This window comes from Contarinia nasturtii, unplaced genomic scaffold (genome assembly GCF_009176525.2).
Source record: "Contarinia nasturtii isolate CC-2019 unplaced genomic scaffold, AAFC_CNas_1.1 Cnas_scaffold_414, whole genome shotgun sequence".
Taxonomy (NCBI): domain Eukaryota; kingdom Metazoa; phylum Arthropoda; class Insecta; order Diptera; family Cecidomyiidae; genus Contarinia; species Contarinia nasturtii.
In genome coordinates, this window is record NW_022197768.1 from 2,082,629 (window position 1) to 2,108,332 (window position 25,704).

A 25,704-nucleotide genomic window follows, 5' to 3' on the forward strand; every position below is an offset into this window, starting at 1 on the left:
AAGGATCTTATGATATTCAGATGTCAGGATATGATGCATTAGTTGAAATATATCGCATTTAATCCAACATTTTAAATTTTTCAATGAATGTGCTGTAAATATTTTTACAATAGTGTACAAAAGTTCAAAATGGAAAATTTTCAGTAAAATTCGGACATGACATTATTCCGCTATATTTTTTATAATTCCAGTGATTCATATGTTAAAAATCGTAACAGTCATAGTCGAGTTTAATAAAGAAAGGAAAAAGATCATTTCGGTCTAACAAAAACAAGAAGAAAAATCTTCACCGTAGATTTTCGAGCAAAAGAAACACCATCGATGTCAATAAAATTATATATCAATTCTGTTATTTTGTTATCATGACATAAAAGAATATTGCGTATGTCATCTATGGTCTGCGTAATAAGTATTGCATTCAATTCAAAAGAAAATTATTATTTTGAGTAATAATAATCATCTATATTCGTCTTCGTTAAAAAGAATTTAAGCAATTACCTTCTGTGGATCAATTTCATCAAATTACTCAAAAGAGAACCGGATGTGTTCAATTAATTATTTTATTTTTCATATATGATTTTTATCAATAATTAAAGCTAAAATAGAGTAGAAAAAGAAAAGAGAACGAAACGCTTACCGTGCATGTCATCATTAGTGGCAAACAGGATATCTGTCGAATAGTAATCATTGTCGCCTCATTTCAGTATTAAAAATAGAACAACAGTAATGAAAATAATACACACCGAACACGGATTACCGACAAAAAAAGAAAAACCGAAATCGAATTGAAGCATGCAATCTGATATATCCAATGAATTTTTATTTAAATTACACCAAGTGTTGTGGTGTCATAATCATGATTATTGATCAGCTTACTAAGCCGATTTGTGGCATAGGGGAAATGACAATGTACAATAGACAATATCCACTAGATTCGAAGCAAATACAATCGTGTGATTGTCTTGAAAATTATTTGATGTCTTTTATGCGTATGCATATGAATGTGATGAATGTGTTCACCCCCAATTACCGATTATAATCAAATTCACACCTCATTCCAACGTATCATTAGCAACATCATGATTGTATATACTTCTGACCATTGCAACAAAAGGTCACTCAAATTTTGAAATTCATACGCACGAAAATTGAGAAAGTGGAAGTGATCGAAAACCAAAGGTTACATTTTGTGTCCCAATGGAATCGCTCTCTTCGATCGAAACAACAATTATAATTACATGTTCTTCAGTTCGTAAGCAATTATTTGATGATAGGTGTTATTGGTCTAACACGTATATCGGCTCGATTCAGACTGATAAACATCTCCTAATTAGTTTCGTTCTTTGTTGATTGTATGACATTTTAGTGGCACATCAACAGGCACAATGTACGTTACACCATCTCGTCTAATGTTCTCATATTATCTCATGATTGCTTTTGTTTCTACAGGTGTGTGTTTCTATCTTTTTGTCATATGGAAAAGTTTGGAGTGGTCAATAATTTGACCGAGTTGGCGAACAAAGAACATAATTGATTAACATTACCGACATTTTTTGATCACATTCCAACAGAATAAGAACTTTTAGTAATTCAAGTACTATCTCACCTATTTAAAAAGCAGTGTTTGAGTAAAGAGCCACTCTCTTATAAGGACGCTAAGTATTGTCATTTATCATATTTATTTTTTTTTGAAGAAATTCAATTTTTAATAGAAATGAGAGAGAACAATTAAAGAAATTGAAAAAAAAAAAACATCCGAAGCAAGTCCAAAGTAGACCGAACCGTGGACGGAGTTTTAAAAAAATTCATCGAAGAATAGTAAATCAAAACGCTGACATATTTTTTGCAGATTGTTTAAGCAGATAATTGCTTTAATTGATTTATTTATTGTATACTTTCTTCAAGTCCATTTCAACTTACAAAGAATAAACTAAAGAATTTCTTAACCTAACCGAACTCGTATACTTTGTTTTATATGCATTAATCATTACCATCCTCATCTTATTCATTATAATTTTTTTTTATTTTTTTTTATTAATATCATTATGTTATCATACTGTTTATATTAATACAACTATTGTTGATAAATTTTTTTGTGATTTTTCAGCTGAATTCATGTTTTTCGCACTATTACTATTCGCATATTCACTGAAAATGGTGTTTCTATCATTTATTTGTGGTATTCACGTAGAGGTTATAAGAATCATTATACGTACATTGGTTTTTTTTGTTGTCACTTTTCAATTACTTGAATTTCGAGACATAATCAAAAATTGTGTGTCAGCATTAAGTAATCACATTGGTCGTCGTCATAACTGTAATCCAATGCGAATTTTAATGTTGACGCATATATTTTCGTTAAATAAATTATCATGCTAATTATGCATAACCGAAATACAGATGGTGGTTAAAATTTTACTTGGTTATGAAATAAGGGAAAAAGAATTAAATTTAAACTCATATAAGATTCAAACCACAAGAGAAAAAAAAATACAGTTTAAATGTTACAAAAAATAAACGTGAAGGAAGAATTATTTGATTAATATAAACAAAATTGTATATTGGCATGATTTAGATATGTGCTATTAGGCCATGGCCAAACCTTTGTTTATACTTTCTAAATGCTCTTTAGCTTTGATACGTAATGTGGCTATGGAATTGGTTCTCATGTCGGTGTTCAGTCCGACATCTTTATTATTTGAACCGAGATCGTTGAGCGTATCGCTATTATCGTCATACTGGCTTAATTGTGTCGACATCAATTTATCATTTGAATTGGATAAATTTTCGGGCGATGACGATGAATTTGGTGATATGATACGGGCATTGCTCGATCGGGCGCTAATTACTTGCGAATTGGTTGTTAAATTTTGTGGCGATGAAATTGGCGCGATCGGAGGTAGGGACTGTGCTTGTGCAGCCAATACAGCTGCTGGCGGTAATGGAATTTGATTCGGCGGTGTATGACGATGCGTTGCTAACATCTGCGATGATAAACCAGATGGACCGTTTGGATGTTGAGGCGATGATAATCGCATATTTTGTGGATGTGCCAAACCAAGACCGGACATTGCAATATTTGCTGGCGTTAAACTCAATGGTGGCGTCAAATAACTCGGATAAACCGTTTGTGGATGTGACAAAAAGCCTGCAAAACCAAAATTAAAAACCAAAGAAAAGAAGAGAAAAAAGCACACACAAACAATTACAATTAATTGACTTCGTATTTATTGTTGTGGTTGGAATTATGCGTGTCTTACCTGGTAGCGCAGAGAGAAGAGGCGGTGACAACCATGTATCCATTGGCAGACTACCATTGCAGCCCATGCGGTGAGGCAATTGAGAAAAGTGCGACAATCCAAGACGTAAACTTTCCGATTTCTCTTGACGTCTCCATTTGGCTCGACGATTTTGAAACCAAACCTGCGGGATAACAACAAAAAAAGCATTGAACAACTTTGAATATATCTTTCGTCGAGTTTTATTTAAAAACCAATTGATTTCTCTCTTCTTTTTTTTTGCATTTCGCAAAATGTTTGCCACCGTTTTCATTGTCGCATTGAATTAAAAGGCAAGTAAACAAAATAAATGGTGAAGGCAACAGACGAAATTATATACATAGAGCAAGAGTACAAAAGAGAGCAGCGTTTGTCTGGAAAACGGTGCTTATTATGTTGTCTGATACATTCGGCACACAGCAGCGCTGCTTGGGCACACAAGCGCATTTGAACGTAGACACACAGAGAAAGAGAGACACACAGCAAAAGTCATGGAGAAACGAACCTAATTAAATTGTTGGCACGTGCACGAACAAAAAGTTATATCTTATTGGCTCCCATTGTTAATGCAATCATGCCCCGCATACGCGCACACAACGTATCACAAATGTATACAATAATATAAAATACATTGTTTCTTCCACGTCTGTTGTATTCAATACACACAAAATTCAACCGGCAACACATCACATATTATGAAATGGCGCCTTTACAATCTTTTTTGCTGTCATTGTATTTATACGATATTTGCCTCTGTTATCAGTGTGAAATGTCCATAATAATATACTAGAACTGCGACTGCTCGTTCAAAAAATATATGCTTTTGATATGAAAATTGCTACTTAAACAAATCTTTTCATTTTAGTTGTTTTCAAGGGACTATTAGAGTTAAAGGGATTCAAACATTTAGAAATTATTCTTTGCATATTTAAAAACACAATAATTTTAATTTTCAATACAAAAAAACGAATAATACTCAATAAATGAAAATAATAAAAAAAAGAAAAAAGAAACACGAAAAGAGCAGTTTTCAATGTTAGCCGATCGGCGGTATGTTCATCCTTTACCAGATCGTTTTTTTTTAGTCACCATATTCTCTTGAGTGGCATAGTGATCATATTGTAACTGTCAATACATTTTTAGGGTTGAAATGTGAATATTTCAAATCGTTTTTTAATTAACCCAAAGGGACTAGGATTTGTGTAAATAAAAACGTGTGTTTCAGATTATATTCGCTCAGATTCACCCTTGAAATGAACATTTTGTGCAAACGGTTAATCTGGGCCTGGTAACAACAACAATATTAACGGCAATCAGATACCGTTTTTGTTTCATACTGACTGAATGGCGACATTTCAAGAGCATTTTGAGTGCATGAAATGAGAATAAAGTGTGCAAGTACGCCGTATACTCATGTGAAACTTGAGAAATATACTGTTTGTCAAATATAGACGAAAAATACATCTATATTTGTTCTGTCATTCTGATGAGTCGACCCCAAAAAAAAAGTCGACGACTAAAAAGTAAAAAACCAGCAAGGAGTAAGAGAGAAAATAGTCGAGGAAAAAGAGACAAAAATGGCATGCTCAGAACAAAAGTTTGGCAAATATAATCAACGAACCTATTTATCATTTCAAAATCGATTCATTTATTTATCTATGTGATTTTCTGTATGGTTGGATATGAGTCAATGTACAATGGTATCAATTTAATAAAGTATCTTTATATCGACCTTGGTCGAGTTATGAGCGCTCAAGAATCTATTCAAAATTAATTTAAATAAATAAATAAAACAATTGCCCTTGTTCGATATTCGTTGGCAAACAAAATCATCTAGTCAATTTAATGTGGTACATTTCACGTTTCCTCACTCGAATGTTCTATTTACATTCGACTTATATTTGATGATATTTTATTCGATGCGATTTGAAATAAAATCTAAACTGTCCGGATGCTTGTGAATCAAGGGAGATTTGAGTAAAATAAAGAGGATTTCTTTTATTTTTTGCCAACTGTTTTCTTCCTGTATTGTTTGCAAATTAAATTAGTCCGATTGCAATTCTCTCACATTCGAGCGATGTGTAAGCGGCGTTATTTTATGATCGGATTCGGTGGTTTTTGTGTTGCGCGTCGCTTTTTTGCAAATCATCGGTGGATGTGTGCCGCTACCGCGGCTTTAGATCACATAAAGCGGCCTCTTAAGTGAAATCCGACACTAGTTAGTTAGATTCAATCGACTGCCGCCGAGACACGAGATCAACATCCAACTGGATGATGTGTGTGTGTGTGTGGTTTTCTCTCTTGATTTTTTCTTCTTCACTTCTTTCTTTTGTTATTGCTGTTGCTGTTCTATACCATAATTTGCACAATTTGAATTACTCACAAACAGGTAAATCATGAGAGCCGCATTGTTTCTCCTTCTTTTTCTCCCATTTGTTTATTTTTTTCTTACCACAATGGTAAATATAATGCGTTTCTTTTTCAATACAAATGAATGTAAACTCGGCAAATGCTCGACTCTTTTGTAATAAAATATAAAAGGATCATTAAGATGAAACTGGATGGATGGAGATGATGAAGAAAAGTGTGTCTCAATTAAAAATTACGGAAAAACAAACCATCGCCGCTTAAATACATTTCATTTTGAATTTCGCACATTTTCGGGCATTAGACGATCATGTCAGAAATTGGGTTTATTGCAAACAAACACACATATCAGACATTTTTTTTTCGTTCGCAAATACTTTCATTTCCTTAAATGAATTTTAATCGGTAACGCTACAGGCTCCAACGCCGACAGCACACCGACATATTATTCGATTTAATTGTAATATGCTGCGACCTACTACAAAAAGAAGAAGGCATATTTAACTGTATGTGTGTTCAAACAAAAGAAATTCGGTAATTTTAGTTGATCCAAACAAATGTTCTTCGGCAGATGAAATTTGTTCGGCTGCGAAAATGCATACGAAACATATTTGAATGATGGGAAAATTCATGGATCAATGAAAATGATACATGGCTAAGATAAAGCGAAACAAATGTAATGCCGAAAAAAAGACAAATTAACCACTTGTGATAAATGAAGGGAAATAAAAAAAACGTACTTCCTAAATGCTACAAATTATCTGAAAATAATCCCTTTTATTTATGTTTCTCCTTTTTTGTGTGTGTGAGAGTACTCTCACTCTCACTCTATTTGTTCTATTGTTGATGCTCTTCATCAAATTGAAATGTGCGTTGAGTGACGTCGCGTCTTGTGTGTCAATTGTCGAGTGTCATGTATGCATTACTCATCAAAAAGTTGCATTGGATTTTTGCAAGTCGCACAATTTTTTTTTATTCGCAAAGGCGAATGCAAAAGTTTCGATACATCGAGGTCATTTTCTGTCGAAAACGAAGGTAGCTGGAAAGGGCCTGTTCACATTCTCATAACATATTGCAATGTTCACTTTCACTTCGGCTTGTCATCTCTGTACATTTGCCACTCTGTCGATTGTCTCGTTTTTTTTTCTTTGTGTGTGCCACGGTTAAATTGCATTCAAGTGTTTGTATGCTACAAAACACAGTCAATGATCCTGTTTGTGATTCGCTTCGTTTCGTTTTATATTTAAAAACAACAATAGCTTGTGAACAAATACTTGGTACATGTGCAAATTTCGATAGAACAACACTACAAAGAAAAAGAAGTAAAACCACGAGAAAGAAACACGAGAAAAAAAAGGATATCGAAAAGGAGAATAGAGAGAAACAAAAACAGTACAACTAGATTATTAGCCGTATTAAGAATCATTTCCACAATTATTTAATGTCGTTTGTATTTATTTGTGTTGTGTTATGTTTTGCATTGTATTGTTGTTCGTCACTATTATTTTCTTGCTTTTGCATTTGATATATCCAGTGTGCATGCTCTATTTTTATTGGCCATTAATGTGTCACACACATTTTCTCCCTCTCGCCATACAGTGTCACTCTCTTTCTCTCTGGGTTGTTGCCGATCTTTTTTCGTCGGTTGAGAGAGTCGTCGCACAAACAGCCAGCAAATGTATTTATTGGAATAGTAGAAAAAACAACAATAACAACAATCTGATGTCGAGACCAAAGCAACAGGAAAAACATTGAATTTTGCGGGTTAGTGCACACATTTATAACGGATCTCAACTGTATGATAGGTGGCCCACTTGTGACAGTTGCAACGAATTAGAAAAGAATCGTCGCTTTTTTCGACATCGTCGTCGTCGATGCAAATCTAACCAGAGGGGTTTGCGTGATAATGACTATGTATGTTTATAAATTTCAAGTACAATTTACTTATACACACACGCGCGCTTTCATTCGGAGAAAGCAAAAATAAAACGGGAGTGAGTGCAAAACGTTCTTGGTTTCATGTATCCTCTGTACATCTCATGACCGTACAACACACATCAATTCTCTTTCAACTCAATAAAATAGTAAACTATTGGGCATTACAATTTGGCTTTTCAGAGGGTTCGCCACCGCCATACAACAAACGCCTTTTGTATTATGCTGTGCACTGAGCGTGAAATATGATTGAAAACACATTTGATTTGTGTCTCTATTAATCGGGATTAAAAGATCATTAACACTGAAAATATCATTTGTCAGTTGTGTCTGACTACAAAATATGTCGAAAAATACACACCGCATAATAACATAAAAACATTATGCATGGTAGATTTGTGTGAAAATTCAATTATTATCCGAAACGAAGACGATGCCTTGATAAAGCACTCTAATAAAGCTATATTTACATTAATCGTTTGATACATTGTTGTAATAAATGTTGCCTTGATCGTGTAAATACGTCGTTGTTTTAGTTTGAAAAACTTCTACCAATGCATACCTAATGCCAACATAAACAATACAACCAGCCAAACGATAGCAATTTTCATTTAGTAAATGTGTATAATTTTGAGTGGTAGGTAAAAGTAATAACATTTAAACAATATAGTCGTTGTTATTTGTTTGTTTTCGAAATAAAATTGGGTTAATTTCATTAGTCAAAACTTTTGATGATTGAAAATTGAATTATGGAACATAAATTTTATGTGAACAGATGTACAAGAATGGCAAAAAGTTTATGTTGAAATTTTACGAGCATTAAATGCATAACAAAGGGCACATCCGAAAATATTCATAATATAAATTATAATTTCTCTTGTCGGTTGCCATTCAAACAGTTGCTTCCTTCGTTTGGAAATTCTCCTTGAACCACATTGGCATTTTTTTTTATTATTATTATTGCGCTTAAACCAATTCAAACGTATTGAAAAATTGAACAAATTAAAATTGAAACCAACAAAAAAGAAAGAATTTTAAACGGTCTTTTGAAGCAATGAAGTGGATTTTCTTTTATTTAAACGTTTCAAATACTTCACACATTGCCCCATTTTAAATCAGTGAAATAGAACATTTGAATTGGCAACAACAATTGCAACGGCATTCAACGGTTAAATAAGAACGAAAGAGAGAGAGAGAGAGAGAGAGAGAGAGATACGGAGCGAGAAATGTGTTTGTGAAAAAAGGGGCTTAACATGATGAGCGACGTAATGAACTTGGCACAAGGGTAGGTGGTTTCCGTTCGTCATTATGCTTAATTTTTTTTGCTTCGTATGAATCAAAAGTCCTTTTGAACATTCCACTGCCTTTAAGCGGCCTTTTGTTTGTTTTAACTTTCAAACCGATAAATGTCAAAATTTATAATAAGCGCGCACGCACACTAGCCACATAATACAGTAATTTTGTTGGTTGTAAGAGCTAACGCTGCGATTTTGAATTGATTGTGTTCGTATGGGCGTTTTATGCATGATAATCACCTCAGCGCAATACAGATCAAAATGTGAACATTCATTGTTCTTTATCCATTTGATTGGCCATCGACGTCAAGGTGATTCCATTTGATTGGGTTCATTTCATTTTTTTTTATCACAATATATCTTTCGTTAATATGAAGGTAATTACAACTGAATGAATGCCATCGTGTAAGAATTATAAAATTGTGTCACATTTCAAAAAGAAAAAAATCATTTGCAATCACATAATGGATCTATGTAACAGAATTAACAATATTCAGAAAATCGAACAAAACAACATCAACAACAAAAATGAGTTGTAAAAAACAACACCAAAAAGGCAAAATGAGTCCCTTTTCAATGTTCGGCATTTTTATCGACAGTTTCGATCTTGATAGCTTTGGTATTTAAAAAAAAAATGAAGAAGATCCATTAAAAGGACTTAGGTAAGTTGATGCTTAGTGTTATAACTACAGACTATGGTACTCAAGAGAATGAGTATTGAAATTTTTAAAGAGTAATTCCATGTGTATGAATTCTATATTAAAGAATTAAAATGATGCTTTTATACATTCGATCGATATCAGCGTTTTAAACAAGGCTCAAAATAAAGACATAAAAGGCCGCTCTTGTTAAACATTTTTTTTTGTTGTTAAATCGCAGCAGTTAGTCAACTCCAATGGAGATTTTGTCGAGAGAGAAAAAAATGAATCATTTCCATTTACAATGTAAGATTTCCGTTTTAGTTTGAATGTAATAAAATCGACAAATGTCAATTTATACATGATTGTTATTATTAAATATTTCGTTTCACTAAACAGGTTCAACGACGGTTAAAGGCGATGCCTTAAATGCCCACAACAATTGTTACCAACTGTAAGTCAAAATGTTTTCAATCATCGAAAATTACATATCAACAAATAATTGCCTTATGTTCAAATTCATTTATTCGGGACTGGATGAGCGACGAAAAGCGAGAGAGATCGCAAAAACTTGATTTGATTGAATTTGAAAAGTTTTGACGAACAAATGATGTCATTATGAGTGGAAAAATTATTCACCGCAACAAGAGCAAAGCAAAAAAAAGAGACTCGGCAATCTATGCCATAAAATATGCACTTTACTCAACACACACTATGTATTTATATTTGGTGTTTGCAATACATTGTGAATATGAAAAAAAAAAAAATTGCACGAAATGTCCGTCGTTAATAGATTATTGAAAATGAGATATTCGTACCCTCGTATATGTTCGTTTAACTTTTGTTGTGTCATAATTTGTATAACAATGTTATTACATGCGTATTTATTATACGAAAAACAACATAATTCAATACGCTGCGTGGAAGCTGTTGTGTTGCGCGTCGCGAATAAGGGCGACATACAGCGAATGTGCGCAGCAAAAGAAATACCATCTAAAAAGTCAACAGATGCATATGTTATGAAAAATATCGAATGGGTGTTTTCAATGTGTGCGCAATACAGTTACAATTTACAATGCTTAACACATTGTACTCTAAGTGTTTAACGATAAACGAGCGCATACACACACACACACACACACACACACAAAGTATAGAACCGAACAGAAAATTTTAATAGCTCTTTAATCAAATTTTCATCATCAAAGTACTAACAATGGGGAAAATGTTGATATAATTTCGTTAGGAAAAGATTGCAGCGGTGCACTCACTTTCTCATTCACTTTCGATTATGTCAAATTCAAATTTCATGCGTCTTATGCATTACCAGTAACCAGAATGATCGAAAACATTGTACGCTGGTATAAAGTACCAACCCGAAGGGGTCCGATTTTATAATTTACTGATCAAGTGATAAGCAATTGCGACTGTTATTGTATTGTGCTATTATTTTTTTTATATTTAAATGGAAAACAGAACAAAAAGCACATTAGCTCACCAGGTTAACGAAGAAGAAAAAAACTTTGATCAGTTTATCTCTTCCCTCTCAATCAACCCAAATTTCTATCACCGCTTTTTTTTGTTGCTGTTGTTGGCTTTTTTTTCTTGTTAATTCTCACAAAATATATATTTAGTAGCTCAACTGATTTGATTAGAGTGATTTTACATCATATGTAGGATTGTCTGATAGTTATAAACTGCCAAATTGAACAAACAGATATTGTATCGATGCAAAATTGAGTAACATCAATTCGAATAAATGTTCTATCAAACTCAACGGAACAGCTGCATCAAATTGTCTTTATGCATTGAAAGAGAATGATACGAATACTTTGACACATTGAATGGTTTGCATTCGGGGTCTTTTCGTGTTTATGACATATTAGCGGTAAGAATTGCATGCATACCACCAATCGACAAAATGTGCGATCTTTTGATTTGCACGCAAATTTAATTTCTTTTTACACCTAACCAAGAAGCCAATGTTTACAAATATGACACGAAATTAGTTAGTATCATGTTGAGAAAAAAGAGCCGCAGGCAGACCAAGTACATTCTAATGTGACGTATTGGTATCTTTGCACCAAAGAAGAAAAAAAAACAATCCAAACGATTTTACGATTTCATTTTGCACCATATTTTATCAGAGTAGAGTGAAGTCAGTCATTTCAACCTGTTCATAAAATTCAATTTACATTTTCAATGTTTACATTTACTTAAAATCGAATGCACAAACGAGCACGGAGTTTTTCTTTTCACTATTTTCGGTTTCCGAAAATTATCTGCATATAAATCGTCGCGTAACGCAATGTGATATTAAGCGTCGTGTTAACCACTTTTCCGTTGAAATAGTTATTGGCGTGTTGTTGTCTTAGCAGCTAGTTTCATTTGGACTAATCGCTTTTACAGTCGTAGTCAAGATTGGTGAGTGTATGAGCCAAATGTATATATATTTTCATTCATTTGTATAAGTGAATATACTTTCATCGTTGACTCTACACACTCTGCAACATTGCACGCGATATGGCGACACTAATAAATTTAATTATTTTCGACAAATGTGCGCGTTCAGATCACAATCTTAAGTATCGATTAAATAATAGTAACGACTGTTAGACATGTGAGTCTTTTTTTTCTTTCCTTCTTTTCACTCTCTCGAATTCCATTCGCGTCAATTTTCCAGGTGGAATTTTTTATTCACATGCCTAGCACTAGTCAGCGTGTGATAGATTACACACGATTAAGATAATAAAATATCCGATTTCACGTCGAAAAAAAAGAGCTGAGCAAAGAATTTGTTCCAAACAAATATGTTTAACTCCATTGCACGTATAAATTCCAATTTTTTACTTCCATGTTTGCTAATTTCTTTGTCATTCATTATGTAAATCATGAATACGTCATACAAATTAATTGCAAATGAAAATATGGCAGGTAGGAAACGATAACAACCGCAACATACCGTAATGAATAATGAATCTTGGTTTTAGCGATGAAGGGTTTTTAATCGTATTTCATATCTTCGAATGGATTTAATTGAAATCAACATGCCGACAGCGTGCGCGGGCAGAAAATCACCAGCATACTTAAAAGTCTAATTCGGATTATAGTCACAATTTAATAATATATGTTGATATGTAATCGTTTTTTTTTTCATGCTTCATCATTGGCACGACAATGGCCTAAAACAAACGAATCGCAATGGATTTCGTTACTTTTTTCTTCTTCTAAATTATCGATCTAACAATTATACGCGTAATTCTGAATGTCGTTTTGAATACACATTTTTCATATGTTTGTTTTTCCACGTCTTTTTATGCAGTTTACCTGTAGTTTTTCCCTTTCTCTTCTTCGGTTCATAAATGTGTGTGTGTTTTTTTTTCCTTTTCGAATTCATTTAATCTCGCATTGTTTTTGTCAACACGCGATTGTATCGTATTGCCTAACTCATATATTTTTGTTGTTTTTGTTATTGTGCACCCCCCTCCCCACAATGTACGGAAAAAAATTGTAACATACACAATTACAATTAAAATTAATTTCACCGTCTGATTTGCACTGATAAATTTATTTAATTAACTGATAACAATCGTTGAATGAAACACAACACGCACAAATTCTGTCAACTGTTATGTGTTATCGATTCGGTAATAATTCGTGTATGTGTTCAATGGCATTTCTCTTTGGCTTAATCTGGCATTTATTTTCGTTCTCTCACAATGGTTCATCCATAAATTGGGCACCGATTGAAATTTTTTTTACATAGGCCCACCATAACCAAAACATTTTTTACATACTAAATCGATTATGAAATTAAATAAATCGGCATACATCGAGAATACAATACAAAAATAAAATCATATGTGGAAGAGAGTGCACGCGAGCGAGGGAGAGAGAGAGAGATAAATTGAAAATGATCTATTTGTGAATAGTTGATTTTCAGTAATTTCCGTTTAGTTGTCTATGCCCTGGTGGCTTAAAATATGTAGCCTATGCCAATGTCGTTTCCGCACATACTCACAATTCACATATGTATGATTTCACATACAGTCATGGCAAAATAAAAATCTATATAAACTAAAAATAAATGCTTTATTAATACGAATGAATGTGAATTATGCAGCGCATATATTTTATGAATATATTTTTTTTTTGTGTGTATCATTTTCTCGTTAGTTTGTTTTACTTTACTGTTGCTCCCCATCGTGTACACGCACATGTTCAATCGTACCGAAGACAAGGGTAATTTTTTATATATCGAAGTTTATTACCACACATGAGCCTTGTATAGTATCTTTCTATCTCTCGCACTCTCTCTCTGTTCTGTTTTTTTTACTCTAGTTTTTTTGTCGCTAGTAGTAGCTCTATGATTTTCTGCACCTTGTAGATTTCGATATGCAGAGCACCCGAGTGATTGCCGATTACTAAAATAAAATGTATGACAATGAAAAACTAATGGTGCATTTTATGTGATGTACACAATATGTTTTAGGTCACAGTGGCATGCCGAAGTGCCATCGCATTATCGGGTGAGTAGCATTCGGCTAACGAAAAAAAAAAACATCGAAAACAAGTGTTTCTCGAGGGAGAAAAACTGCACAAGTTTTACTCCAACCGAATTAAAGGCATTGAACATGCTCATAAAATACATTTGTACTGAATTCGTCATGGGAAAATGGATGATTATGCAAAAGAAAAATGCTGAATAGTCAAATAATTGGCAGCATTTTATTTGGAATATTTGTGCTAAAATTGTGAACACTGATCGAAGAAACGAAGTCAAAATAATTTGTATAAAAGGCCATATTCATTAATTTCTTAATTACACAACGTTTTGATGTGGAAAACCACAAATTGTCAACATATCAAAAAGATTTTGAGAGAATCAATCGATTGCCATGGGCCATTGTTAACGCGAACTTTTAATGTAGACACATTAACATATCGTAAATAAAACAATTTGCTATGCACTCAAACAGTACACTGAATTTACACATTGACGATGGCATAAAAGATTTTCAATATTCACATTGAAAATCCCGTTGATTATGACATATTAAAATGTATTAACAATTGTGAGTGATATGGTCGGCACACATAATAATTGTGTGAGCGGAAAATAAATGTATATACGGCTTAAATGTGGTACATGTCAAATCAATTCATTTTCACCTCAACCGCTGACTGTCTCAATATTATAAACAATGAATTTAATTTTTGCACAAACCGAAACGAATGTGTCAAATTGCCCTTTACATTTCATTCGGTGACGAACGATGCGTGTGCACATGGCTATATAAAATGCTCGAAAGGGTTGTGTGCACATCAACAAACGAAAGATTGATTAACTGTGGCAAATTAATAAAGTCTTTCCCATTGCCAAATCGAGTGAACTAGAATGATGTATGTGAACGAGTGGAAGAGTACGTCTGTGTGGATGAACGCACACCAAAACGCTTCTCATTCAACGGAGAAAATTGCTTAATTTGTATTTAATTTAACTCATTTCACACACACACTTCAGAAATCCTAATTGAATTTTGATTAGAAATAACAGAAATTCAATGAAATTAGAGCATGCCTTATCGTAGATTCGTACCAATGAATTATTTGTATGTTTTGTGTATGCGTGCCACCATTTTTCCCATATATTTTCAGAATCGAAAATTGTAGCCATTTGCAAAGAAAAAAAAACATTGAACGTTATCTATTCATGGCAATTCATTCGGTTGATTTGATATATTTACCGAAAAAGACTTTCCACTCGATTCAAGTTACAATGACTTATTTCTCGTCTTGTTTTTTTATTCAATTTTTTTTTCTTTCAGAGTTGCAAATGGCACATGTAATGGAATCAACAAACGGATGAGGAAGTATTATCAATCGAAATATATTTACATATATTTCCCGTTGGGTTCGATAAAGAATAAAAAAAAAAAGAGATTGAAATCGCATATTCGATGCTCCACATTTTATTTCGCATTCGACGGAATCCATGTCTTCAACATTTCGTGCAATTCTTTTGAGATATTTATTCTAGTCTTCGATTCAATATCCGCAATGCATAAATATAATTTACCGATTTGCCGTACTGATTTTGATTCCGTTATTTTAAGCTTGTTTACTTTTTACGGTGCTCGTATTTTTTTTGCCACATCGATCGAAATAAAAGTTTATTCGATTTTTCAATTTTCGAATCATATCATTGATTTCAAATGAATTTAAAAAGTTTTCACAAAGTAACCGGACCATAATAAAAAAAAAACAAAATCAAAATGAATAAGTAATATTCATACATCCGTGTTTTATTTTCGGTGAGAAAGCTCGCATTTTTAGCGTATGTATCGTCAGCAATGTGTGCTTCTTAGTATATCAAAATGTCTTTAAGCTCCATCATTTATGTGAAGAATTTAATTCCGATTTCAAAATAAAATTTGTTTAGACGAATGTTTAGTTGTCTCACGGCATAAATGGCGACACGATGGAGTTAAAATGTAACAAATGTACTACCTAACGTGTTTTGAAATGTCACCAACATGCGATTTAAATGGTTATGGGTTTCAGCATGAAAATAATGAGAATTCATTTTTCTAACTCAAAATTTATGAATTATGCATCACGTACCGCATTTGACATTTTAGTGTTGCAAAAACCATGTAAAACTCTTTAGAAAATGAATGTTTGGATATTCATCCGACTAAATGTTTGTTGTTAGCTTGAACTTTTACTCTCACGGAAAATAATTTATATTTATATTTGCTTTTCTTTGTTGCAATCAAAGTATAGTTCCATCACAACAAATGAGCGGATAGGTAGACTGAGTGAGAGAGAGAGAGAGTATTTTGTTTAGTCAATGAAAACGATTTGTAATTTAACACCATACAAAATAAATGCGCTTTCAAATATGATTCGATGCTTATGCATGTTTTCGTGTAGTATATGATAAATGGAGACGAATTGAAGAGTGCCATTCCGAGCTAGTTGCAATCACATATTTCATTGAGTACAGAGATGCAAATATTCCATTCATTCGTTCGTCAAAGCGACCGAAACAAAAATATGCTACATAGATTTTTGCCACCGCCGTTTTTTCTTTTTTTTTCTCTCTCTCTCTCTCTCTCTCTCTCTCTCTCTTCTGGTGGGTTGAAGAAGCCATTATTTATTCATTTATGTGTGCATTCATGCCAGATGCCATCCATGATTCATCCATTCGTTTACGATTTACAATTAGAAAATTTCATTCAGTGTCATACGTCTTCTGCTATGTGCATATTCATTCAATTTTCAAAATTCTGCATGTGAATTATGATTGTTTGTCATTTACAAAGCAACCGAATGTTATCGCCAAAATAAATCACATTCAATTCATCGTGGAAAGGTAACTCTCAACACATTTCACAACATATTATGTGAAAAATAACAGACACACATTCCAATATATATATTTTTTTATGCTCGTCGAAATTTACTCTGGCACATTAATTTCAAATCGTACACATTTCATATTCAGCACGTGCGCCGTGTGTTACATTGAATTTTCTCAAGCTAAATGAAACGATACACGGCAAACGATGTCAAATTGTAAAATTAAACCCACATACAAATCAATTGCATAGACCTTAAGACGTAAAACTATTTTGCCGATTCCAATTAGAAAATACACACATAAATCCATTCGAATTAATGATTATTGACGTCTTTGATCGTCGCAAGTAACACCGACGCACATCCACTTCAAATCAAAGTGATTTGATTAAAGTTACCATATTAAAATCGATTTGTGTGGAGAGAGAAAAAACAGAGAACACAATTCAAAATAATTGACTATAACAGCTTATGTCAATCTTTCTCCGACCGAAATAGAAATGAGAATGCTTAGACCGGAAAACCGCATACACACACACACACACACACACATAGATGCATGCTCAAACATTGAAACTAAAGATTGTGTCGTTCACAAAGTTTTGGGTTGAAAAATTAAATTTTCTCCAACGTCTATCGGGTCTGAGATTACAATTTGTGCTTCGAAAAGACTTGTCACCTTTGGCAAATCAGCTTAAGCTGTCAAATAAATTGATTCGATGCTTTTCCTCCCTTTTTAAGTTCAAAATGAGTGCGTATTGTGTTTCGATATGAATGCTTGAAAAAATCAATAATATGCTTCAATCTAAATAAAACAGGAAAAAAAACCACGTATTTCGGACCGAAGAAATTTGTCAGACAAACAAATACAACCAAACGAAATGAGTAAAAAAAAAAAGAAATCTGATCACAATTGAGTCCGAGGTGCCTTTCTTAACACAATTTGTAGGCGGCATTTAGACTTTTCGGAGAATGGAATGGCATAAGAATAAATAAATTACCTGTACGCGCACTTCGGGCAAATTAACTTTCATCGCTAGCTCTTCACGTGAATAAACATCTGGATAGTGTGACTTCTCAAAAGCTCGTTCCAACTCATGCAATTGGTATGTGGTAAATGTGGTGCGGTTTCGTCGATGCTTTTTCTTGTTGCAGGCATCATCTGGTGCTGTGCGAATAATTTATGAAAATTCATAAGAAATACAAAATATTTTGCATTCATTTCGCATCGAAATTGAAATTTCATTTTCAAAACAACAATGCCAAAAACTACATAATAATACAATAAATGGTAATGTACTTACCACCACTTTCATCGTCACTGCCTGAGAGATTTTTGTCATCGTGTTCACTGGTATTTGTTTGATTCAAGTCATCGCTCGATGCATAATTTACATTAATATTTGTGGCACCATCATCACTACCACCACCACCGCCGCCGATGCCAACACCACCCCCACATCGATTTGCATTCATATCGCCAGACATGTTACGATAATCATTGTCCGAACCGTCAATCATTCGATGATGGTCATCATTTTGCATTTCATCAATATTTCTCGGTCGGATGCCATCAAAACTGCTAAGATACTCGAATTTACTTTGCATTATATCGCCACAATTATTCTTATACATTTTATGGAATACACTGTTATTATCGCCATCGGTAATTGCATCGTCTTTGGCATGCTTTCGTTTTGCATTCCGATGTGTTGTTCTATTGTTGTCGGTGTTGCTGCCACTGCTAGACACTAAATAGTTATCACCGTTCATCGACACCGATTCATCAAAATCGTGTTCATGTGAATGATTATTTTTGTCATTTGTATTTGCAATGGTGCCAATGTTACCGTTGCTACCATCGATCGAACCACCATATGAATCACAAGGTCGATTTCGTTGATCCGAATTGTAATACGATTTTTCCATAAAATATGATTTATGCTCTTTTAGTGTAGTTGCATTTTGGCTGTAATCAAATTCGGTAACTGGGCCCGATGTTGATTGATCATACACACTGCCGCCTGATTGACATTTATCGGCTTCCAATCGAATGAAATGTTCTTTAGTGATTAGTTGATTGTCAGACGCTCTAATGCGTTTTAATGCATCCGAACGCAAGTCATTTACATGATTTTTTCCGCCTGAAAAAACAAAACAAAAAAAAACACACATTCATCAAAATACCGCATGAATTTCAATCTTCGATTTACATAGAAATGGACATATAACGATGGCGATTAACATGTGCCACGACAATAGAAGGATTTCAGTCCAACAAAACGCATTTAATCATCACAAATTTAATCGACAACAATTGTTATGGCCAGTTTAAATGGTCAAATGTATTGCTTTATAATTGTTACTGCCACATTCCACAGCAATCACTCTCCCACTTCCTCTGCTTTTGCTTTGATTTATTTCGTTCTTTCTCTTCTCCGTACTCTTTCTTCTCAATCTCAAGTGCTTTTTTTATTATAATTTTTTCTTTTACTCTGGGACCAGTAGCCGCTTTTGTTTGCTTTTTTTAATGCACAACAAATATATACCATTTTATCCATCAAGCGATATGAAATTAGCCGGAGCGCACCTATATACCCAGGCACACAGGCACATACATAGAAAATACAGTGAAAAAGAAATGGAGTGACTTTATGAAACGATCCAACCTTATTAGGTCGACAAATTGAAAGCGGTCATTCCTTTTGATTTGCTGTGTGTTTCCATAAACAAATAATAACCATTCGTTTGCATGTTAACCTGTTATTTTAATGAATAAACCATTAAAGTTACGTTCTTTTTAATTGAAAGTTATTTAATATTGTTTCTTTGTTGGTGTTGTGTGTATTTTTTTTTTATTGTTTCGATTGTGTGAGCGCGAGCGCTGGACATGCGCTAAGCAATAGCAACTATTCAAAATGTAATATATCGGTCGGTTTGTTTTTTCGCTTGACTATTTCCATGTGTCGTATTGATTTTCTTTGCCTTTCACTCTCTTCACCGCGTGGCACAATGATAGTTTGTTAATTACATTGAATAATGGAAATTAAATTAAAAACCCGTGTAGAAACATCGTCAATCAAATGCGATAGAACTACTTTATTAGCCTAAGCACGGTGCAAATTGTCTGACAATTTTCCATTGGATATATATTAATTCGAATGTATGCGCGCTTATAGTATGGCCGGTTAATGTTCGACCCGCTGCGTGTACTAAATTGTTCGGATTTTTATTGTGTCCTATATCGTTTCATGATTTGTTTTCCACATTCGCTTATTAACGCTGGTACAATTTTTTTTCTCCTTTTTATAATTTCCTGTCCACATCCGTTCGATATTTGGTTTCCCTTGATGGATGTTAGTTGAAAAAGCCAAAGAGTCACACAACAGAGGAAAAGCGTTGCTTCTGATTGCATTAATTACAGTTAATTTATGAATAAAAAAAAAGAACTAATTAGTTCTCCGGATGGAAAATGGCCCCGAAAATGATAGAACTTTTTTTTAATTCGTTATTTTGATTTTATTTGCTCTTAGTTCCGAAACGGATAAGTAAATAAACAACATTTCTTCTTTGATTGATTTGAAATGTGATTGTGTGTAAACATTCATATATCGATATATATTAGTACATTGAAATCATTCATGAATTACTTTTGTTAAAATCGATAAAAGCAGCAACAACTTTGTTTAACTTTGAGATGAAAACATCACAATCTCCTTAAAATAAACACACAACATTTACGAATAGTTTGTGAACTTTCCAATTTCATATTCGATATGAAAACGATATGAAACGGTGCACGGTGCGTACATAGGTGCATTTTATTCTACATATGATCTAATCACATGTCTTTTAAACGGCTGAAACTAATTTCATTTGCAAACTTTTGAGACTCATTGCAATTTTGCCCAAGTGAAAACTTTAATTCTTGAGATAGTTTTCATAATAAAACTAATCGGTATGCGTGCCAGCACCGTTCATAATTGAATTAAAGTACAACAATAACACGAACTCAGTGGAACGCAACACAGTTAAGTTCAATTGGAAAAATATACATACATATGTACTGGTAATTATTGTACGATTTCATGAATTATTTAAATAATTATAATCGACACTTGATTTGCGTATGACAAGAAAATCGTTTTAACCGAAGATTATGAAAAATGAAAAATGTTGATTTCTCGCACACATTAATGAGCACCGTTCGCTCGCCATCACCGCCGCCACCACCACTATCGTTTCTCCACCCAAAGAAAGAGAGCAACAATGTACGGTGTGGCGGCAAACGACGACGACGACGACGATGACGACGATGGAGTCCTTGATTTTATCAGCATTGTGTAACATGAACTTTCAACCTTGAAACTGGCCACTCATTATAATTAATATTATTGTTCATTGTGTTTTATCGTATCAAAATATTTATGGATAAAGCAAAAGGAAATCAAGCACCTTTTTGGTCCTCACCACATACACATACACATCGTAATTTCGGAAACACATGCGACTGCCATCTAATAATCGATGTCACACCATATAAAAATGATTTAAATACTTGCGCAATTTTCTGCATATAATTTATGGCTTCATTAGAAATTTATGACTTCCCCTCATAAATGTGGAAGTTTTAATTACGGACACCGAATATTTTACGTTCATTTTTCGGGTCAAAAATGCGACGATTATTATACATCATTTTCAATCATAGCATATTCATGTTTTAAAATTATAAACGCCGCAAAAATCTGAAGAGATTGATCGCTTTGAGCAATTTATAAAGAGAATTTCTACAGAATAAACGTGATTCTATTTGCTAATTGACTCATTTTATCATGGACGTTATTAATATACAGCAATTTAAGCAATTACGGCGCATGTCAAGCATCAATGATTTAATTGATTTGATGTTCTTAGAAGTTGACTAAAAAAGTGAATCATCAATTTAAAATCAATTTGACTATGTTCGGTCGAAAAAAAGAGCAAAAAACAAAAATTCGATTGAAACAAAACAACGCATTCGAATGAATAATTTAATTAAATGGATAAGTAATTTTCAAAATGGAGATTGAACGGAAAAAAAATTGAAGAAGCACAATAAACAACATCCATTAATAGCGGATGTCAATAAAATCGGCAGCCGAAAGTAAACAATTATGCTTGTTACAATGGACTAATAGTTTAAAATGGCATTGTAGACAGTAGCCAAAATAATTAGCGAGCACACACTCAATTCTAATGATAATAGAGGACCCATCATTGAAGCACAGCACACTGTAATTAGTTTTGATGCTTTTCTTTAAATAATATGATTTGTATATGATTGATGTTTGAGCATTGCGATTCAGAAACACGAGTCAGCTGGATGATGAGAAGAAGAAGAAGAAGAATAGACGCTGACGAGAAAGAGCTGATGCAAACATACTTATCCAAATTGATTGTCCGCGCGATGCGGCTACTTAAGAATGTGAAATGTGAAATTGATTGATTCAATTTTACATTTTCAATCGCACTGAATCCATCGATTTTAAATCAAAGTGAATGCCGTACACCGATAAAATCAATCTGGCTTCAATTTGCTAAACATGGTTTCAATTAAGCCGTCGCTTTTTTTCGACGTGTGGTTTCGGCATACTTCGGTGAATTTTTTTTTTCTTCTCAACATTTTTGCTATTAACGTTTAAATCATCGTTCTAGTGGTTTTCTTCATAAATTCGAAAAAAAAAACCTCGTTTGTATTTGTTGTGATTTAACCTCATGTAATACGCCCATTTGTCATGCAATCCATAAACACTCAAATGGATATTATACAATATTTATATTGAATAAAAAATGTTTGTAAACGGCATACACTTTGTTGTTTTTGAAACGTTCATGGCTTTTGTTTCGCCTATTCATATTGATTTAAAAAAAAAAGTCCGTTTTGAAACAGATAGGTAAGAACATTTTATAAAAATGGGCTTATTTTGTACCAACCTCAAACGGAATGACTTTCAATTATCTTTATCTTTTCTTCAATCCCGAATAGATTGAATTATCACTATCGGGTTGTGTCGGAATTTATTAAAGTTTTGAAATCTTTTGTTTTGAAAATGTTTAAGTGGTTATGTTTGGTTTGTTTTTTTTTCTTCTCTTCATAAATCTCATGTTTCCATGTGAAAATCTCTAATCTAGTTAATTTCGTTGATATTTGAACGCCTTCATTACTCGTATTTGATGGAAAAACACTTTCTTTTTAAATTTTATCTCAGTGGCTAATTTTTACTAATTTACTGTGTTCATATTTTTTTCTTCTGTTCTGTCTACGACAGCTAAAACTGGAATTAAAAATTGGTATGTTTAAGTTTTCAAATAGAATCCCAAGTCAAAAGTCGTTATGAGTGCGAGACACGATTTTAATTCACGTTTTTTTTCGGTTCGTCTGCGACTCAATCGAAACAAAGTATAAAACTATCAAATCGCAATTATAAGAGAGACACGAATGACGAAAAATGAAACTAAATTAAAAAGTTTAAAATTAATCATCGCTATGTCTTTAGATGTGGTTTGTTGTAATCCTTATTACAGATGTTGACCGTAACACTACGCATACGGTGTATGCATATCACACCCGATGCCGCTTAAATAAAAAACTTTTTATTCCGATAGATGCACGCCAACTGATAAGCATAAACAATCTTAAAAGTTGGATTTATATAGTTTGGTTCATGTTTCGGCGCGTGAATCTATGATTTTACAATCAAATGTTTTTCGGAGTGCGAACAATTTGTGTTGCTCGGCGCGTTTTTTTCTTCTTTAGTTGAATTCTTATAACTCAATTCTCATCAACGACTTGCGATTTTTGGGTTTATTCCCCTTTTGTTGTGTGGCTCTATGGTTGTTGTTTTTTTTATGTGTGTGCGTGTGTCTCACCGTCGCGCGCTTTTAATTTGGGCTGACATTTTTTTGTTTTGTTTTTGTTTGCAAATTCTTTACATCGGAATTGCATTCCAAACTAAACGGCTTTCGTCTTTCGACACACATACAGAGATATATACAGAGGGACACAATTTATCCTAATAAACTTACGATATATAGTCATACCGAAAAAAAAAAACACACACAAACCAGCCGTGCATGCAACAACGAAGCTCGCTAATTTAGTGGAACAATAAAGAAATGCGAACAACGAAAAAACAACGGAAAAGAATCAATAGACAGAGAACGCACATAATCACGAAATCGTCGAAATCGAGTTTCTGTTCCCGTTCTTTATGTATTTTCAACTTGTTGTTGTTTTTTATATTCTTTCCGTTCCTTTCTATATCGTGCCCGATTCGTGCAATTTAAAAGGTAGAAAACTTACACCAGAAATTGCGACGGCATGCACAATGTCGACAAGGCATATTTAAGTGAGAAAAGTTAATGGAATGGAACTGATGAAAGGCGCTATTCATTTATTAATAAGGTAAAACAATTTTTGCGACACATCAAATTCCCGCCTGCAATGCAAACCGAATTGAAAACGGATGAACAACAACAAAAAAAAAAAAAACGAAAATTGACGAAAATTTATATTTGAATTAAATTCTTGTGTGTTGATTTTATTTTCAATTTTATTCTCCCCATTGGAAATATGACTATTGTGTTGCTGTCGACTACACAAGCCACAAATCATGACACGAATCAAATTATAAACAGCAATAAAATGGAGCGAATTCTCTTATTGTCGCATGTAGAAATAGAGCGAGAGAGAAAGAAGAAGAAAAAAACATGGAAAAGGCCGTGTAATAATATCAAACCAACAAACAAAGCAAATTAACCATATACAAATCTCATTTTTCAGTTGAAATAATAATTAAGCCATATTTTTTTTTCCTAGTACAGTTTTCTTATTAAGTGTGACGTTTGACGTTTTATGGTTTGTACAAAAAAAAGAAACGAATATAAAAAACCATACATCGTTATATAACGCATACATGCATTATTGAATGCATACCATTCATTCGCATTTGGCGCAACGCTTGGTGCACGAAAAAAAAAATTAATATCGATTGTTTAATTAAAGTTGGACAGCATGGTCAAAAAGTCTAATCATAATTATTTTAATCGATTATTGTGGTCAGTAACAGCCATTTCGAACAGTCTTCAATGGAATATCAAATTGTAATCGGTTCTCACATAACCGTCGCGCAATCATTTGGCCTCAATTACTAATTACCCTGGTTTATGACGGAATTTCCATTAATCGATCTTCAAACGAATGCAAATTTAAGTGTTTACACATAAAATTCGAACAAAGAAAAAGAAAATCTATCGAAATTCGCACATTCGTTTGAGATTATTGTGAATGGAATTTATTATTCAATTAACATATTTATGAGTTTGTTCAAAACATAGCACGATAGTTAATTAATGGCGGTTAAGGAGTTACATACAAACGGGGAAACTCGAAAGCCAATTCATCAATAAATGTGTATGTTTATAAAGAGTTATTAGCAATTTTATGACTTCATTCAATACTATGAAGCAACAAATATCCGTCGGCGCTCAGCCGGTTTCGCTTTCTGTATTGTTGCGAAGAAATTGTGGTAAAAACAATGCAAATTGAAGCAAAATCGCTTTTGCCATAACTTGTACTACATAATAATAATGAGAAATAAGGTCTATTTCTCTTTTTACTTTTCCGCACACACCTAGTGTGTAAGGTAAAGTATTGGAATCGGTCGAAAAATTAACACCCATCAAAAATGTGTTTTCTGGGTGTTTTTGGGGCCAGGGAACATGAATCTAGCGTTTTTTCGATGTCCGAATGTATGTGCGTACCCTGTACCCTGTACCCTGTAC

The 25,704-nt window shown here is 33.4% G+C and overlaps 1 protein-coding gene across 1 annotated transcript in view; it reads right to left on the minus strand.

The window, feature by feature from the left end:
- Positions 1-2,000: 2,000 nt before the first annotated feature.
- LOC116338618 (retinal homeobox protein Rx) overlaps positions 2,001-25,704 on the minus strand; it is a 25,500-nt gene continuing 1,796 nt past the window's right edge. Inside the window, exons 3-6 of the mRNA XM_031764006.1 lie at positions 18,183-19,022; positions 17,880-18,046; positions 3,261-3,423; positions 2,001-3,148 (exon numbers count right to left, since the gene is read on the minus strand). Coding sequence (XP_031619866.1) covers positions 2,586-3,148; positions 3,261-3,423; positions 17,880-18,046; positions 18,183-19,022 — 1,733 coding nt within the window. The 3' untranslated portion in view covers positions 2,001-2,585. The remainder of the gene's footprint in view (positions 3,149-3,260; positions 3,424-17,879; positions 18,047-18,182; positions 19,023-25,704) is intronic.